This window comes from Spermophilus citellus, assembly GCF_964194105.1.
Source record: "Spermophilus citellus genome assembly, chromosome: 17".
In the NCBI taxonomy this organism is placed as follows: domain Eukaryota; kingdom Metazoa; phylum Chordata; class Mammalia; order Rodentia; family Sciuridae; genus Spermophilus; species Spermophilus citellus.
Genome location: NC_138199.1, coordinates 63,607,145 through 63,625,673, shown reverse-complemented (window position 1 = coordinate 63,625,673; position 18,529 = coordinate 63,607,145). Strand labels below are relative to the sequence as shown.

General features: G+C 54.3%; 1 protein-coding gene across 2 annotated transcripts in view; it reads left to right on the top strand.

Moving 5' to 3' along the window:
- Positions 1-544: 544 nt before the first annotated feature.
- Positions 545-18,529, top strand: part of SCN4A (sodium voltage-gated channel alpha subunit 4) — a 30,845-nt gene continuing 12,860 nt past the window's right edge. The window contains exons 1-14 of one of the 2 annotated variants that reach the window (XM_081272519.1): positions 545-2,432; positions 2,516-3,170; positions 3,258-3,376; positions 3,502-3,591; positions 3,877-4,005; positions 4,424-4,515; positions 5,947-6,297; positions 7,222-7,285; positions 7,522-7,663; positions 8,702-8,911; positions 9,498-9,651; positions 11,476-11,714; positions 13,419-13,592; positions 14,378-14,734. In XM_081272519.1, coding sequence (XP_081128645.1) covers positions 2,898-3,170; positions 3,258-3,376; positions 3,502-3,591; positions 3,877-4,005; positions 4,424-4,515; positions 5,947-6,297; positions 7,222-7,285; positions 7,522-7,663; positions 8,702-8,911; positions 9,498-9,651; positions 11,476-11,714; positions 13,419-13,592; positions 14,378-14,734 — 2,394 coding nt within the window. In that variant the 5' untranslated portion in view covers positions 545-2,432; positions 2,516-2,897. Of the gene's footprint in view, positions 2,433-2,515; positions 3,171-3,257; positions 3,377-3,475; positions 3,592-3,876; positions 4,006-4,423; positions 4,516-5,946; positions 6,298-7,221; positions 7,286-7,521; positions 7,664-8,701; positions 8,912-9,497; positions 9,652-11,475; positions 11,715-13,418; positions 13,593-14,377; positions 14,735-18,529 lie in introns of those variants that run through there. The other variant, XM_081272518.1, reaches the window with a different exon arrangement.

The window sequence follows — 18,529 nt, the reverse complement described above, 5'->3', positions numbered from 1 at the left end:
GTGGTTTCTGGTTACAGTTGGGTTCAGGGTGACTTGAAAGGAGAAAGGGGCTCAGAGGAAGAGTGCCTCTAACTTACTCGTCCATCAGTTCATCGGTTAGGGTGGTTTCCTTTATTGAACACTAGGCAAGCTGTAGTACCGACAAGGGTAGGGATCCAGCCATCCAGGCTGGAGGGAGGGCTTCCTGGAGGAAGTGGTTCTTGTGTAGATTGAGTCTGGAAAGACAAACTGCAGCTCTCCATGGAGACAGGACAGGTGTTCAGGAGGCTGGCAGATCACAAGCAGAGGCACCACAGGGGCAGCGATGGGAAGCTTTGTGAAAAATGGAAGCAGTACAGGCCAGAGGTGGGCCCAGGTGGGGAAAGGGTTGAATGCCCAGGGAGGGATCAGATCATGGAGGAGCCATATGGAGGCAGGAAGCCACTGGAGGGTTTAAGTGAGGGGTGTGTGTGGGTGAGAGAGAGGGGACGGGTGGGGGGGATCAGATTTGTGGTTTTAGAAATACAGATGATGGGATGGAGATGTACCAGGAGGGAGGGAGGAATCGGTGGGAGGCTATTTGAAAAGAACAGGTAAGCATGCAAACAGTCACACTCCTGGAGAATAGAGAGGACAGTGATACTGGGGAGGGACATCCACGGGGTTGGGAACTGACCAGATCTGCCAGTGATGCTTTCTGCATCTACCAACCCAAACTGGGCTGCAGCAGATGAAGATACTTCTTCCCCACACATAATAAAACATCTGCACGTGAAGTGGCTTCAGGCTTGGTGAGCGGGTCGGCGGGGAGGAAGTTAGGATGAAGGGCAAATTTTGAAGGGAGAGACGTGTGCTGTACAAGGAGCACCTCCCCATGCCAGGGAAGGGGCAGCTTCTGGAGCAGAGACGGGAAGAGTGGCCACTAGGCTGGGCCTCGTCCACTCGCAAGAGAAGCAGGAGTGGTGTGGGATGCTCAGGGAGGTCGGCTGAGAGGAAGCACTGGGTCTGTCCCCTGGGTCTTATGACTCCAGTAAGGGTGGTTTCTTCAGGGATTGGGTTGGAGCCCGCCTGTGGCTCTGGGTTTTGTGGTCCCCCAGGGCTCCTATGAAGTATCAAGTGAGCAGTATCAAGATAAGGGGATCGTCAGGCTGGGGATGCAGCTCGGTGGCACAGCACTTGCCTAGCGTGTGCACGGCCAGGGCTGCGTCCCCAGGATGGGGGCAGGGAGGGAGATAAGAGGATTGATGCCAAATGGGTCCCTCTAAGGCCATAAGGCAGGTCACTGTGCTCATGTGGTGACAAGTAAATGTGAGCATGCGGGGGGTGGGTGACGGAGAGGAAGGTGTGGAAGTGTGTGGCAGGGCCGTGAGGGCCTGTGTGAGAGGGCTTCAGGTCGGGTGTGCACGTGAACATGTGGGTCAGCGAGCAGCTGCAGGACAGGATGGGTGGAACGAGCAGAGTCATCTCCGGGGAAACACGACTCCTTGAAGCCTGGCAGGGAGCAGCTGAGGAGCCGGGCACGGGGTGTGGCCAGCTTGCCCAATGGCTCTGGCCTCTCCCTGGCAGTCCTCCCCATTTGTTGACCAAGCTGAGAAGTACACCCGCCGGCCAGGACAGGGGCACTGCTACAGCTCCTGGACCCACCGTGGGAGGGCTGCTCTCAGTGTAGCTCTGGGGGTCTCTGGGGGTCTGCCTGAGGCCCTGCATTGGGGGTGGCTGCAGGATTCGTGCATGTGACGGCTATGTGTGACTGAGCTGCAGTGGTATCCCCAGTGTCTGCTGATGTCGTCATTCTCCTAGGGACATTTTCCAAGTGACCCAGCCCTGCTCTTCCCCAGGAAACAGGCTCAGAGCTCTAGACACGAGGGGCCAGGGGCCAGGAGAGGCACAGGACTGACCCAGAAGACATCTATCCAATGCCACAGGCCCCCAATTTTCTTGGTGGATACCCCTTCTCCTCATCTAGTTCATGGCCACCAACCAAAAATAGTCCCTGAGAGCTCTAGCCCTGCCCCACTGAAATGGTCCCCATGATCTCTCTTGTATGTCCTCTAATATGTTAGCATCCTAGTTCTCCTGACATGTCCCCCACACACCCTATCAGCTCCTATCTGCCCAGGGATTTGAATCCCTGCCGTGGGAGGGAACTGTCAGACCCTCAGCAAGGCCTGGATTCTTCCTTCTTCCCTGCCTCAACCTAATGCCAAATACCACAGAGATCAGGAAGGGGACTCCATACCCCGATATCCTCCCTCTCTTCTCTCTAGGCCAGGGATGGCAATTACAGGCAGAGGTGCCACATCCTGGTCCTGCCCTGGCAGGCATTGCTAATCAATCACAGCCATCAGTCTGGCCGTGACCCCTGTATGGTCTCCACCCACGTCTCCAGGTAGTCAGTATCAGCCAATGCACGTGACCTCTAGGATGAAATCTATGTGCCAGTGGTGCTTTAGGTGAGTTTCACCAGGACCCTTGTCCTGGCCTATCTAGAGGTCACTGGACACAGCCCGCTGAAGTTCTCTCTCTGTCCCCATAGGCTGACGCCACACAGTTCCCAGAGCTTGGGTCCAAGAGGCAGTTGAGGGCATTGGCCAAAAGTCCCTGAGGCAGAAGAGGATCTGCTTGGTTTGCTTTCAGTCCTGAAGGGGGCCATACCACTTCTGGGGAGAGTGTGGTGCGAGGCCCAGGGGGATGCTCTGTGCCCAGCACCTGGGCAGCAGCAGCACCTGGGCCTTGCAGGCACATCTCCCAATCCCAGGGCCTACACACCTACCTTCCTGGCCCAGCCCCTGGGCAGGCAGGAGGTGAGGAGTGGACAGCAGACCCAGGGAGGGGTGGCCACCCAGGACCCCAGGGCTGCACGCAGCAGCCAGCCAACTGCCCACCGCCCAGCTGGCCCCTGAGCCCAGGATGCAAGGATGGCCAGCTCATCTCTGCCCACCCTGGTGCCCATCGGCCCCGACTGCCTGCGCCCCTTCACCCGGGAGTCCCTGGCAGCCATAGAACAACGGGCAGTGGAGGAGGAGGCCCGGCTGCAGCGGAACAAGCAGATGGAGATCGAGGAGCCCGAACGGAAGCCGCGCAGTGACCTGGAGGCCGGCAAGAACCTGCCCCTCATCTATGGGGACCCCCCGCCAGAGGTCATCGGCATCCCCTTGGAGGACCTGGACCCCTACTACAGTGACAAGAAGGTTGGGACCTGGGAGGGCTCCTTCCATCTGTCTGTCTATTGCCCATCTGTCTGTCCCTTGGCCTCACAGACTCTTTCCCTGCCTCAGACCTTCATCGTGCTCAACAAGGGCAAGGCCATCTTCCGCTTCTCCGCCACGCCTGCCCTCTACATGCTGAGCCCCTTCAGCATCGTCAGGCGTGGCGCCATCAAGGTGCTAATCCACGCATATCCTGTCTGAGTGGGAGAGGTGGGGGGCCAGGAGTGGGCAAGACGGGGCGCTCTGGGACAGGAGACTCTCGTCCACCCCCCTCCCCTTCCCACCTGCTCTCACTTTCCTTGACCGCCCCCACGCTCTTCAGCATGTTCATCATGATCACCATCCTGACCAACTGTGTGTTCATGACCATGAGTAACCCGCCTGCCTGGTCCAAGGACGTGGAGTAAGTCTCCCCTCCCGGAGCCCCAGCCCTGGCACAGCCCATCCCAGGCATCTGCACCTCTGAGGATGCTTAGTGACACAGATTTTGTCTTCCAGGAGGGCACACCCTGTCACTATGACCCTCACCAACACCTTAAGTCCCCTGGGGGAAGGCACACTGTTACTCTCACCAATGTCCTCTGTCCTTGGGTGAAACATTTCACCTGCGTCCCTCCCTCTGTCTATCACTGCCACAGCACCCCTTCCTGGGTGACGTGCCTGGCCCTGGCTGGCCCTCTGCCCTCAGGTACACCTTCACGGGGATCTACACCTTTGAGTCCCTCATCAAGGTGCTGGCCAGGGGTTTCTGCATCGATGACTTCACATTCCTCCGTGACCCCTGGAACTGGCTGGACTTCAGCGTCATCACGATGGCGTGAGCAGGGGCCTGAGGGTGAGGGGAGGGCAGCCAACCGGCTGGCATTCTCAGAGGTGTGGACCACAGGGGCCGTTGGCCAGTACTGCAGACTGTGAGCTACACCATTCTCGGGATGGCCCTGCCCAGGGCCTGGCTTGGATTCTCTGCTGATGTCCTTTTCATACATCATCTTTACCCACAGAAGGCAGCCTGACCCAGGCTTTGCCACTGGGCGAGTGGGCTAGCCATGCCCCAGCAGCAAGGCCACTATACTGTCCTCCCCAACACTTGGACCCCAGTAGGAACCTCAGGGTGTCTGACCTGCCCCAAGGCCCCTGTGGTAACCCTGACCACAAGAATCCTAGGGAGAACCCCTGATTTCTGTCCTACTGTTCCCTGGGCTCTGACACACCCCCACTGGACTCTCCCACACCAGGTACGTGACAGAGTTTGTGGACTTGGGCAACATCTCAGCTCTAAGGACCTTCCGGGTGCTGCGGGCCCTGAAAACCATCACCGTCATCCCAGGTACTGGGGAGGTGCGGGAACCCCTGGCCTCAGCCAATAGGTCTCCTGTCATGCCCAAGCCTAGAATCTGACACTCGAGTTCCAGGACCCTGACCCAGGGTCACATCCTGGGCTCATGTTAGTGGAGGACACATGCCACAGCCTGATCACAGAAGGGTCACATGGCCAGAGAGCCAAAGAGGCCCTCTGTGGGAGGCTGGGCATCTGAGAGGCAGGGTAGAAAGGTGGGAAAGAGCACAGATTTGAGGCCGGACCGCTGGGGTCAATCCTCCCCATGCCACTGTCTGCCATCAACCCTAGGCAAGTGCCTTACCTTTTCTGCAAACTGGATAAGAACAGTGCCACTCACTGGGTTGTTCTAGCATGGGTGAGCAAAATATACAAAAATAAATGCATATGGAGAAACTGGAGACAGTTCCTTCATGGAGGAAAGATGATCTGAAAGGGATGGAGAAAGGGCCGTGGGAGGAGGGAAACAGTTAAATCCTGATGCTAGAAAGTGCCTTAGTCCTCTCTAGTCCAAAGCCCTGTTGTGGAGTGAAGGAAGGCAAGACCCAAGATGGGAAGTGCTTTTGGAGGGCCTGCCACACACAGGCCACTGAGTGGAGGCCACAGCTGCCTCGCTCTGGGCCAGCACCCCCCAGGCTCAGAGGGTTTCTTTTTTTAAAATTTAGTTATATATGGACACTATATATATATATTGTGATGCTGAGGATTGAACCCAAGGCCTCACACGTTCGAGGCAAGTGCTCTACCACTGAGCTACAACCCCAGCTCTCGGAGGAGGCTGCTGTGCATTTGGTTTCCATTCTAGGGCAAGAGAGGGAAATGAAGACAGAGATACTGGGATCAGGCCCAAGAAGTTATGAATTTTCTGTAGATGCTGGGATTCCATCAGGGTCAGTTATGCCTTTGTCTGAAGGGGCAGAATGTTCTTAGTTTCTCAGACTGAACCCTGGGTTCTGTGGTCATAGAAGTTAAAGAAACGTGGCATTAAAGTTTTTGTTTATCTCTGTAGGACTTCTCAAAGCCTTGAATAGAAGTAATCTTTTTCCAAACATATGCCCCCCACCACCACCTTTTTAAGGATACAGCTTGGGAGGCTAGTGTTCTGTAGAGCACTTTGGGAGTGCTAACCTAGAGACCTTCATTCAGCCCTCTGTATGCTCATGTGTAGCTGCACCGCATCAGCCTAGTGATTCCTAGAGTCCATTCTAGTAGCTGGGAATCTGTGGCAATTCCAAGGCTCCACCTTGAGGATGTGCTCAGAAAGGGCCAGGTTCATCTGGGAAGGCTGGGGGAGGTAGTGGTGCCCGGTTAAGTGGAGCCTTGGAGATGGGGTAGGCAAAGGCTTGGGGCCAGGGTCAGGGTGGGGGTGTCCATTGCACCCCACCCTGCCCCTGCCAATGCTCTTAATTTCTCTGTGGTCAGGGCTGAAGACGATTGTGGGGGCCCTGATCCAGTCCGTGAAAAAGCTGTCCGACGTAATGATCCTCACGGTCTTCTGCCTGAGCGTCTTTGCCCTGGTCGGGCTGCAGCTCTTCATGGGCAACCTGCGGCAGAAGTGCGTGCGCTGGCCCCCGCCCTTCAACGACACCAACACCACGTGGTACGGCAATGACACCTGGTACGGCAACGACACCTGGTACGCCAACGACACCTGGTACGCCAACGACACGTGGAATACCAATGACAGGTGGTATGCCAACGACACGTGGAACTTCCACGACAGCTGGGCCAGCAACTACACCTTTGACTGGGATGCCTACATCAATGACGAAGGTAGGAAAGAGGGCGACCAGCCAGGGAGGCCCCGCCCCAGCCCCTAGAGCGGCCCCTGCCCTGTCTCTTCTAAGACATGGTCTGGAGGGACCTGATTTTTTTTTTTTTTTAGTTTAGTCATAGATAGACACAACACCTTTATTTTATTACTTATTTTTATGTGATGCTGAGGATCAAACCCAGTGCCTCACACATGCTAGGCAAGTGCTCTACCACTGAGCTACCGCCCCAGCCTGATCTTAATCATCACTTATCACCCATTGTGACTTCCGGCACTCAGAATCCTTGCCTAGAAAATTGAGATGACAATGCTTCAATGGGTTGCTATGACAATAAACGGCAAACTGCTTTTAAAATCCTGAGTTTCTCTCTATACAAAGTGACAGGTCCTTAACCTGTGCACCCAGTTCTCTTTCATCACACTCGGGGCTCTTATCCTGGCAGGGTCACCATCAGGCACCCAAATACCTTCCTCCTGTCACATACCCATCCTTGACGTGAATCCCACACCCTCACAGCCACTCTCCCACAGCGTCTTCCTGCATGTTGGAGAAGGTGCCCTTTCCTCACCTGCACCCTGGGTTTTAGCCCCCATTTTCCCTCAGGGTCCTGTGCAGGTTCCTGGCAGCCCCTTGCTCTTGCACACACACATACACACATGTCCCTTATGGCTCTCCCTGTGTCCCTGCTGAATCCTGACCGTAACCGCACTAGGCACCCAGCAGACCCTGCGCGGAGTCGGGCTCCGTGTGGTCTACCCACCGGGGGACCTTGGAACTCAGGGCTGTACTCAAAAGAGGTAGAGCGGTCCCCAGGGAACCTATTTGGTGTATGTGGTACACATGGACCTGCCCGTGGGTGTGGAATGGGCACATGCACCTGCGTGTGTCCATGTGGGTGATGTGCCTTCTCTGACTTCCGAAGCAAACTACTATTTCCTGGAGGGTGCCAATGATGCTCTGCTCTGTGGGAACAGCAGTGATGCTGGGTGAGTGATGTCCAGGGGTGGGGAAAAGGAGCCCCAGGAGTCCTTGGAGATGGGGGATGATTAGGGACTAGGATGTGGGGTACATGGGAACACAAGGAAAATCCTTGGGCATGGGTGGAAGACCCTCCTGTTTGGGGGACACAGGCAGGACCAAGGGATATTTTTCCCTTTGGGTCCTCAATCTGTCCCTAGCTGGAGTTCTCCTTCCTAAAGCCAGTCCCCCATCCTATCCCTAGGCACTGCCCCGAGGGTTACGAGTGCATCAAGGCTGGGCGGAACCCCAACTATGGCTACACCAGCTATGACACTTTCAGCTGGGCCTTCCTGGCTCTCTTCCGCCTCATGACACAGGACTACTGGGAGAACCTCTTCCAGCTGGTACAGCTGTCCCCAGCCCGACATCCACAGCCCTCCATCTCCACTGCCTCCTCAGGGCCGCACAGGGCCTACCGCAGGATGGCCACATCCTCAGCTGGGCCATCTCCTCCATGGGACTCTGTCAGTGCCCCTAAAAGCTCTCGGAGCCACACAACAGCCTATCTTCATTCCCCACCTGTGCTTCATGAGCTGGAGGCTGGGTCTGGCACGGGCTCAGGCCCAGGAAGTCCCAGGCCTCATAGAAAGCAGTAGGGCAGCTCTGCCCACACCATCACAGTTGACCCTCTGTAGCCTCAGGTTTCACCTCTGTGGATTCAACCAACCACAGATCCAAATATTTGAGAAAAAAAAATTGTGTCTGTGCTGAACATGTACAAAAAAATTTTGTGACATTATATCCTAAATAATACTGTATGACACTCTTCACAAAGCACTTCGTTTGCATTAGATGTAATATTATAAGTAACCTGGAAATTATTTAAAGCACAGGGAAGATGTGTCTAGGTTAGATGCAAATACCATGCCATTTTATATACAGGACTCAAGCACCTGCAGATTTTGGTATCTGGGGGACCCTGGAACTAATCCCTATGGATACAGAAGGATACCTGTATTTAATGTCTACAGTTTGCAGGGAAAGAGGGTTGCCTTCTGATCCCTGGTGATATTAATAATAACAGTGATTATAGCAACTAGTATTTACTGAGCACTTACTAAGTATCAGGCTCTTTGGCAAAGGTAGGATTCAACCGGGCCCCAAAGCCCAGGTCACTGTTTTTCCTAACTCTCTGACCTCAGGATGCCTGACTAGGGTCCTCAGGGGTCTCTGTCAGGTCACTGGGATCACCTGGATCCCATGTATATATTTCGGAGTTCCCCAGAACATGGCTTAGCCTGCCAGGGATGGCCATCCTCTGACTCAAAGGCCGGCAAACCCCCAGGCTCTGCAAGGGACACCCTCTGCTTATGGGTCTGGGCAATGGGCATGTGAGGGAGGGTGCCACCAGACCCCCTCTCTCCTTCTCTCCCCACCCTCAGACCCTTCGAGCGGCCGGCAAGACCTACATGATCTTCTTTGTGGTCATCATCTTCCTGGGCTCTTTCTACCTCATCAATCTGATCCTGGCGGTGGTGGCCATGGCGTATGCCGAGCAGAACGAGGCCACCCTGGCTGAGGATCAGGAGAAAGAGGAGGAGTTTCAGCAGATGCTCGAGAAATTAAAAAAGCACCAGGAGGAGTTAGAAAAGGTGTCAACCCAGGGAGGGGCCCAGACCCAGGGTTCCCCTTGCCTTCAGCCAGGGCTGCTTGGCTGCTGGCTGAGGGGGTGGGAGGGCAGGGGGTAGGGGTGGCAGACAGGAGGAGTAGAAGTCCCAGGTGGGATGGGTGCCATCTAGGCAGTAGAAAGAGTATTTCTCCGCTCAATGCCCCAGTTTCCCCATCCACAACAAGGAGTTTGTTCTTGTGAAACCTAAGGTTTTGTCCAAGCTCAAAGACATATGGCTTCATGCTTCTCTCTGGGTCTATGCCGAGAAGAGGCAGGGTCCCCAGGTGGCTGCAGAGAGTCACTGTCCATTTTCTCAATCTCATGAAGTGTAGGTTCAGTCAGGGCCTCTGAAAGTGGAGGGTATTCAGGGTTTGGGTCCTCAGTCTCTTGGTCCTTACCCTGTCATCTCACCACCACCAAAGTTGGCCCCTTTCCCACCTGCTAGGTTTGAGACAGGCCAAGAAGAGGGGCTGTCATCTTAAAGGACTTGATAAGAGGCTCTGAGAGTCAATGATCCATCCCCTGGCTCAGAGTTGGGCTTCACACCCATTACCCTTGCTGGTCTACAGGCCAAGGCCACCCAGGCTCTGGAAGGTGTGGAGGCAGACGGGGACCCGGCTCACAGTCAGGCCTGCAATGGCAGCCTGGACACATCGCCAGGAGAGAAGGGGCCCCCGAGGCCGAGCTGCAGCGCAGACAGTGGTATCTCTGATGCTATGGAGGGTGAGTGCCCTGTACCCCAATCCCCCCTGCCCTGTCTGCCCTACCCATAGGCCATTTAGCCTCCTGAGGGCAGGGTGCAGCCTGACTAGACCCAGCTTCAGGAGGACAGTAATTTAATATTGGCATTGAGGAAATAAACTGTGATAAATATAGTTGTCTTAACCTGGCCAAGTTGTGGCTACAAGGCCAAGCTGCTGCGGGAACCAGGGGCTTCCGGGAGGACCTTGGGGGCTGCCAAGACAACGGGGAAGGACAGGCTAATAATACTAACCAGGAAGGCCCTGTGTTCCGGAAACTGAAGAGCCTGCTCTTCCAGTGTTCTCTGGATAAAAGTTAAAGGTCAACATCAAATTCCCAGAGTAAAATCAGAGATTCCCCCAATCCCTATACCACACCCAGGACCTGGGAGGAGAATAAAAACATCAAAATGAGAGATGGATGGAAAGATGATGGATGGTGGATAGTGGATGGATGGATGGATGTGCTGAAAGATTCCTGAATGGAAAGAGACAGGAGTGTAGATGAATGTGAGGGAAGAAAGGAAGGAGGGAAGGAGGGCGGGAAGAACAATAGAAAGCAGGAAGAAAGGAGGAAATAAAGAAAAGAGAATCGACACAAGAAAGAAAGTCTCACCCAGAGAAGGAAGCTGGTCCCTCTCCAGGCCAGCCTGCCTGGGCTAAAAGTGGGGAGTTAGAAAGGTGTGTGTGGTGGAGGGAGTGAGATTACAGGACTTTGCAAGCCCTTAGAAGGTACATATCATCTCACCTTGCGTGACCTTGCATGATGCATCCAGGTGACTGTGTGCCAGAGAATGGACCAGGGAATGCAGGACAGACAGAGCTGGCCCCTGCTCTTGCTGGGACCTTCACCATGAGTTTCCAGCCTCAGATGCTGGGGCACTACAGTGGCCTAGGGGTGGACATGGAGGTGAGGGAGGTCACCAACAGACTAGAATCCACTGCTGTCTCTGAGAGACTCAGGTTTCTCATTCCTCGGTACAGTTGGGGTTGCACCCAGGATCTCCAAGGGGCTACCACCCACTCCAGTCCCTTTCCTTAATCTACAAAATAGGTGGCATTGATAATATGAGTCAGTGAGATCATACCTAGTCCAAGGCAGCTCCCATTGGTCACAGAGACCAGGGGGAGGAGCACCTTCATCCCATGGTCCTTACAGAGGACAGAGCCTCTTGGCTTTGGGGCTGCAAGAACAGGGGCTGTTTTCAGAAAGCCACTCTGGAGGGAAAGGAGGATCTGGCTGAGGACACTCCTGCAGGGCCGACTTTACCGGCAGTGGGGAGGGAGAGCCTTAAGGGAGTCTCAGTCTGGTCCCCAGACTTTGGTGGGCCTGGGTTCCCTCTTCTCTGGGAGTCTCTCCTGCCAGAATAGCAGCCTTGGGCACGGGGCGGAGAGCTGAGGTCCTGCCCGAGCTCCCTGAGGGGCGGGGCGGGGCGGGGCGGGGCGTACCGAGAGGGCGGGACTTGAAATAGCTCGCAGGGGTGGGCCTGGAGGGAGTTCTAAGAGGCCTGGCTTTCAGGGGGGTGATCCGAGGGTGTGGTCATGTGGGTGGGGCTTCGGGGGCGGGTCTGGAGTGACGAGGTGTGAGGCGGGGCTTGGAGAAGGCTAGTTGAGGGTGGGGTCTCTCGAACATAGAGGATGGGGATTTTAAGGTTTGGCTTAGGCCTTGCCAACCCGCTGGAATGTTGAGATGTGGAGCGTTAAGGGGTGGGGCTTGGGAGGGGGGGTCCCAAGGGCTAGTGGAGGCAGGAAGGGGCGCGCCAGTGGGAGAATGTTCGTCAGGCACCTGTTAAAACCCCTCTCGCAGAGCTGGAGGAGGCCCACCAGAAGTGCCCACCATGGTGGTACAAGTGCGCACACAAAGTGCTCATATGGAACTGCTGCACCCCGTGGGTGAAGTTCAAGCATATCATCCACCTGATCGTCATGGACCCCTTCGTGGACCTGGGCATCACCATCTGCATCGTGCTCAATACCCTCTTCATGGCCATGGAGCACTACCCCATGACGGAGCACTTCGACAACGTGCTTTCTGTGGGAAACCTGGTAGGGAGGGGCCAAAGGGGAGGGTGGTCATTAGCGGGCCGGACCCAGTGGGGCTGTCTGGAAGTATGGGGCACTATTAGGGGGGCATCTGGGGACAGATAGGGTTTTCCTAGTATATGGGGATAAGACGTGTATGGGGAGGTACCTGGGGTGATGTGTGGGGTGTAGAATATGGATTTCCAGGCATTCAGGGACAGGGAGAATGGGTGAGGCTCTGAATTCATTGAGATCAGAATTCCTAGGGTCAGGGATCCAGGCCTTGCTCTGGAAGTAGGGATGGGATTGGGGGTGTGGAGATGGAAGCCTTGGTTGGATAAAAAGTTCTCCAGTTCCTGAGATTGGCATGGGCCTGAAAGGGACCTAGGGACCTGGGGATGTGGCATATAGCCACGCAAATCCGGGCCCAAAAGGCCTCAGCTCACCCTGAGCGCTTCAGGGACTTGTTCCCACCCACTCCCCCATATCGCCAGCCTGGCCCTGCTGCTCCCCTCTCCAGCTCTTTGCTGCTCTGCTATTGTTGACATGCCCTGATCCACCCGCTTATCCCTGCCCATTAGGAGCATTATCACCTCGTTGCCAGCCCCAGTGGAGCCTGACAAAGGGAAAGCCGCTGCCTCCTCTAGCCTTACCCACCCTTCCCCATCCCCTTCACAATTTTTCCAGGGTGGCATTTGTCAAGGTGTTCTTCCCACCCCAAAAGGGAGGCCAACTCAGGGAGAGTGAGATATGGGCCCTGGGCATGACCAAGACTGGGTGGGTGGCACAAGAATCAGGCCCTCAGGGCCAGGCACATCTCTCCCACAGAGATGTATGAGGTAGCATGGCCAGGCAGGGCCAGAGGGGTAAGGGCATGCCCTAGATTCATGGCACAGCTGCTGGGGTGTGCATGATGGTCAGGGCCCGCCTGCCTGCCCAACCCCTGCCGACACTGTGCTGCTGTCTGGACACCTGCTGTGGCCAGGGGCAGCCCCTGGGAGGGGCTCAGCATGTACCCATGCAGACTCTAGACCCAGGGCAGCTGGTGCCCAATAGCAGGGGGACCAGGTCCAGGGAGTTTTCAGGGCTATGCAGCCCTCAGGCTCCTGTTCCAAGGTTGGGGAAGCAGCTCTGACCTCCCCGCATTGATTTTTTTCCCCTAGACCCTGAGTCCATCAAGATTTGCTAAGTCCTGGGACTGGATCCAGTAGATAGGATTAGGGCATAAAGGAAAGAACCTGAACTCAGCACCCTAAGAACTGGCTGCTGGTTGCTGACCTGGCTGAACCTTGTTTGCTCATCTGTGGGATGAGTGTGATGTTCCCTGCCAACTCTGTGGAGATAGGGATCCTAGCCAGGCATGGTGGCGCCTGCCTGTAATCCCAACCACTCTGGAGGCTGAAGCAGGAGGATCACAAGTTCAAGGCCAGCCTGGGCAATTTAGCAAGACCCTGTCTCAAAATAATATTTTCGTTTAAGAAGGGATGGGGTTATAGCTCAGTGGTAAAGTGCCTCTAGGTTTGATCCCTAATACCAAAAAAAAAAACCAACCAAACAAAACCCTGACATACACACGTATGGGCCATAGGTACCACTCCCTTCCCCCTTAAGGCTCTGGACCTCTCCCCTCAATCCACCAAGCCTCTTCCAGGAGATGGGAGTGGCTGGGAGATTCCAAAGGCCCTGTGCTCCCTGAAGCCTTGTAACAGGGCCTACCCCTCCCCCTAGGTCTTCACAGGCATCTTCACAGCTGAGATGGTACTGAAGCTGATCGCCATGGACCCATACGAGTATTTCCAGCAGGGCTGGAACATCTTCGACAGTTTCATCGTCACCCTCAGCCTGGTGGAGCTGGGCCTGGCCAACGTGCAGGGGCTGTCTGTGCTCCGCTCCTTCCGACTGGTACGAGAGAACTACAGGGCCAGGGACTGTGGAGTGGGTGGGAGGAGAAACTTCAGGAAGCCAGAAGATTGGAAATGAGGCGCCCCTCCCCTGCCCAGGAACGTTTCTTACCTGTAAACAGGTAGCCCCAGAACTGTGTGATAAGCCTCCTTATCACACAGTTCTGGGGCTACCAAACTGACAACCCCAAGAGCTGACATTGGCTGACTTTGGGACAATCCCGTAAAGGATACTTATATTATTATTTATTTTTTATTTTTTAGTTGTCAATGGACCTTTATTTTATTTATTTCTATGCAGTGCTGAGAATCGAACCCAGTACTTCACACATGCTAAGCAAAGGCTCTACCACGGAGCCACAACCCCAGGCCCTTATATTATTTTTTTTTACCTTTATTATGGGAACTTCCGTGCATCCAAAAATACAGACAAAGGAAAATGAACCTCCAAGTACCTACCACATTCTACAATTCTTATTTCACCCGCTTCTCTAGTTTTTATTGGCAGTGGAAGTATGTTAAAGCAAATGTTGACATAAAATGTCACTAGTAAAATGCTTTGTATCCTTAACGGGTAAGGGCTTTTTTTCTCTTTTTAACATACTAACATCAGGAAGCGGTAGAACATGAGTAGTCCCATTTAACCAGGAGGCAAAGAGGCCTCCGATCACTCAGGGGTGGGGCTTCAGGCTACTTGGAATTGTTCTTGCAGCTGAGTCGGGGGCTCTGGGGTTGGGCCACTTGTCACGGGGCCTCATTTGCCCTTGTCCTCCCCATGCCCAATAGCTACGGGTTTTCAAGCTGGCCAAGTCGTGGCCAACACTCAACATGCTCATCAAGATCATCGGCAATTCCGTGGGGGCGCTGGGCAACCTGACGCTGGTGCTGGCCATCATCGTGTTCATCTTCGCCGTGGTGGGCATGCAGCTGTTTGGCAAGAGTTACAAGGAGTGCGTGTGCAAGATCGCTGCCGACTGCAGCCTGCCCCGTTGGCACATGCACGATTTCTTCCACTCCTTCCTCATCGTCTTCCGCATCCTGTGTGGGGAGTGGATCGAGACCATGTGGGATTGCATGGAGGTGGCTGGCCAGCCCATGTGCCTCACCGTCTTCCTCATGGTCATGGTCATCGGCAACCTGGTGGTGAGTGAGACTGGCTGTGGAGCTTCCCCACCCTCACCCAGGAAGGGTGCAAGGGGTGTCCAGTGCCTTTACAAGGCTGTCGTTGGAGGGCCTTGTTGCTGGTAGATAGATCTTAGGGAATTGCTGTGATGTTTTCTATCTTCTATTCCCCACACCCCTGAAATGGCAATTTTATATGGCTTCACCCAGCAAGTCTCAAATTTTAAACTGCTTAAGTATTACCTGGAGTTTCTAAAACAGATTCCTGGCCCCTCCCCTGGAGAATCTGATTCAGCAGCCTGGGCCCGAGCCTGGGAATCTGAATTCCAGACAAGCTCCAGGCTCCATCCAGGGATGGTGCTGTAGGCTGCTAGTATTTTGAGTAACACCAATGAGTCAGGCAGACCCGTGTTACTGTCCCAGCTCTCTGGGCATCCTGTGTGTAACCTTGAGCCAGTGACCACTCACCAGTCAGGCTGGGTTTCCTAACTGTCACATAGAAGAAAATAATAGGTACCTCAAGGGGCCTCTGGGAAGATTGGCCTCACTAGTGGACACAGTATAACCAAGCATGGGGTGACCAGGACCCCAGCCTCTCGGCCTTCTCCTACCCTCTTATTCTCCTCTGTTCCTGAGCTCTGGAAAACAGAATTAGAGCCTGGCATTGGGAGACTCCAGAGGTGACATAAACTCCATCCATCCCACCCCGTCCTGTGGTTCAGGACTGGGCTGGGAGCTGTGCAGGGGAGGAGGTGTGGCAAGGTGAAGGGCAGGGCCCATAGTCCAGCTGGACACCAGTTCTGTGGCCAGGGCCTGTGGAGGCATCTCTCCTTACCCTGCTCATCCCAAATCCTTCCCTTTCTGGGGTTACACCCTCAGAGCCCCATACTGCTGTGCCCAGCTGCCCCCTATGGTGGCTGGCACTGCCCTGGGCAACAAGGTAGCAGACGCATGCACGTCCCCACATTCCAAAAAGACCTGTGGAATCCTTGAGCTGCTGGGTCAGCGTTCTCGGATATCACTGAGCTCCGGCAGGGGGCAGGGGCGGATGGGGGAGGGGTGTCACCTCTGCTGAAGGAGGAGAGTGTGGGACAGCTACAGAGAAGAACCCAGACTGCTGTCCCTGAGGGGCACGTGCACCTGAGTGAATGGAGAGAGACAGGGAAGGTGCCTGGGTTGAACTTTGGGGCAGGATTGGGTGGGGTGGGTCACTGGCTCTGAGTAGAAGTTTCTGAATGTACATTTAAGGGCTACAGATGCCTGGAGAGAGTCTGGGGGGTTTCTGTCTCTGTGAGTGGACACTCAAAAACATTTCTCACACCTGTAATCCCAGTGGCTCAGGAGGCTGAGGGAGGAGGATCTTGAGTTCAAAGCCAGCTTCAGCAAAAGCAAGGTGCTAAGCAATTCAGTGAGACCCTGTCTCTAAATAAAATACAAAATAGGGCTGGGGATGTGGCTCAGTGGTCAAGTGCCCCTGGGTTCAATCCCAAGTACCAAAACAAAACAAAACAAAACAAAACCCAAAACTATATTTCTCATCTCCCTTTTGCCACTTGCTGACTGGGAAGTCTTGAACAAGAAATTTAACCTTTTCGGGGCCTTAGTTTTCTCATCTAGAAAATGGGGATGCTAATGGCAGTGGTCCTGCAGGTACATGACAGGTCTCAGTGCTTTGCAAAGTACTTGGCCCACCAGGCCAGGGGACGTCAGAAGTTACAAGCAGGTGGTTTTGTGTTAATCATTGTAATTAAGCTGATAACTTCTAAAATTAATGAGACACCCCTGCCCTTTTTTTTTATTATTTTGAGACAGTGCCTTGTTAAGTTGCTTAGGGCACCAGTTATTGGCATAACCTTCCTGCCCTCTGCAAACCTGTGCACAAGGGCTTTCTGTGCATTATTCCTAGTCTTCTCAACACCCTGAGATGGGCAGCGCTGCAGTGCTGCCTCCACTTCCTGGAGGTGGCGCTGCCCAGAGCCACACAGCACGTGAGAAACTGGGCCCCGCTGGGTGCGCTCACCTACATAACTCTGGAGACTCAGGAAGCTGAGGGAGGAGGACTGCAAGTTTGAAGCCAGCCTCAGCAATGTAATGGAGCCCTTAGCAAGGCCCTGTCTAAAATAAATATATATATACACATATATATATAAAGGGCTGAGACGTAGCTCAGTGTTAAAGTGCCCCTGGGTTCAATCCCCAGTACCAAAAACAAAGAAAGTAAGAAAGAAAATAGAAACTGAATTAGGACAAGAGCCTGGGTCTGTGACTCCAGTAACCAGGATGCAATAAGAGCAGCAATAGTGATAATGATGACCATGATACCAGCTGTGACGCTGAGGACAGCTGGCACTTGCTCGGCACCTAGCCGGCACTCTGAGCATGCTCAGTGGTAGCGCCCAGAGCTGTCCATTTGCCTATACTCACGGCCTCCTATGGAGGACAGACGGCTTTATCTGTTACGTAGAGGAGAAGGCAAAGGCTCAGGGAGGTGATTAGTGAGAAGTACAGAGTTTGAGCCCAAGTAGCCTGGCTCTAGGGCCTACAGCCACTGCACCGTCCCCTCCGGGGACTGTCACCCCTGTCTCTCTCCCCATCTCCCCCACTCTCTCTCTCTTTCAGCCCAGCTCTGTGGCTCTCCCAGATTGCTCAGAGGGAGTGAAGCTGCCCAGGAGGCAGCACGGTCAGCTCCTTGGGCACTGTCCCCTCCTACCACACCCCCATGCCTCAGAGAAGCAGGTGTCTACCAGAGGGCGCCAGGGCACCCTGCCAGGGACTGTGGGGACCCGTGCCCCTTGCATCCCTGACACTTGGTCACTTCCCCTGGGTTACTGTGAAGAAGAGGAAGTGACTAGGTCACAGATGACCCACCCCACAGAGCCCCCTGGGGAACATGACCTCTGTCCCCCTCCCCTCTCCCCTCCCCCTTGCCCGAGGAGGCTATTTCTGTCCCAGGCAGGAGCCGTGTGCAAACCCTGCTGACCCAGAGAGCAGCTAATTCCCATCTCAGATGTGTTTCTGGCAACTGGATGCCTCCCCCTGAGAGGGGGAGAAAAGGACCAATAAATGTGGGTGGTGGGCTCAGGCAGAGAGGAGAGGGAGCGGGAGGACGTGGCACAGGGGTGGATATCCCCCCAGCACACTCTTTCAAAGGGGATATTAATGTATTCTTTAAAGATACTGTGCTGACATGGTAGTTAAGACAATCCTGAAAACCCTTGGAGGACGCTGGTCAAGCCAGACAGCGAGGCACTCGGGGAAGACGGTCAAGGGCATAGATTCCCTCTTATCCACTCACACAGTGACAAGCCCCAGGCCCCAGACAGTAAGAACCTGGCTCTGCCTCTGGTGGACAACAGCCAGGACTTCCCACCCCAGGCACCAGGGGTATTTGTGGGGGGAGGCAAGGTCATTGCTTTGCAAACTTCTGGAGAAATCATTCACATTGTAGTCTAAGCAAATGGTGCTCTATAAAATTGTGACTGGAAACCTGGGTGTTAGTCAAGACTGTGCTGTGGGGGCTGGGGATGTGGCTCAAGCGGTAGCACGCTCGCCTGGCATGCATGCGGCCTGGGTTCGATCCTCAGCACCACATACAAACAAAGATGTTGTGTCCGCCAAAAACTAAAAAATAAATATTAAAATTCTCTCTCTCTTTAAAAAAAAAAAAAAAAAAGACTATGCTGTGTGTCCTAGGGCAAACCACTCTACCTCTGGGACTCTGTTTCCTCATCTGTAAAACACTGAACTGGCCAAATTAATCATGCTCTTCCCTATACCAAGTAGAGCTTTCTATTATTGCTCATATAATAACAACCA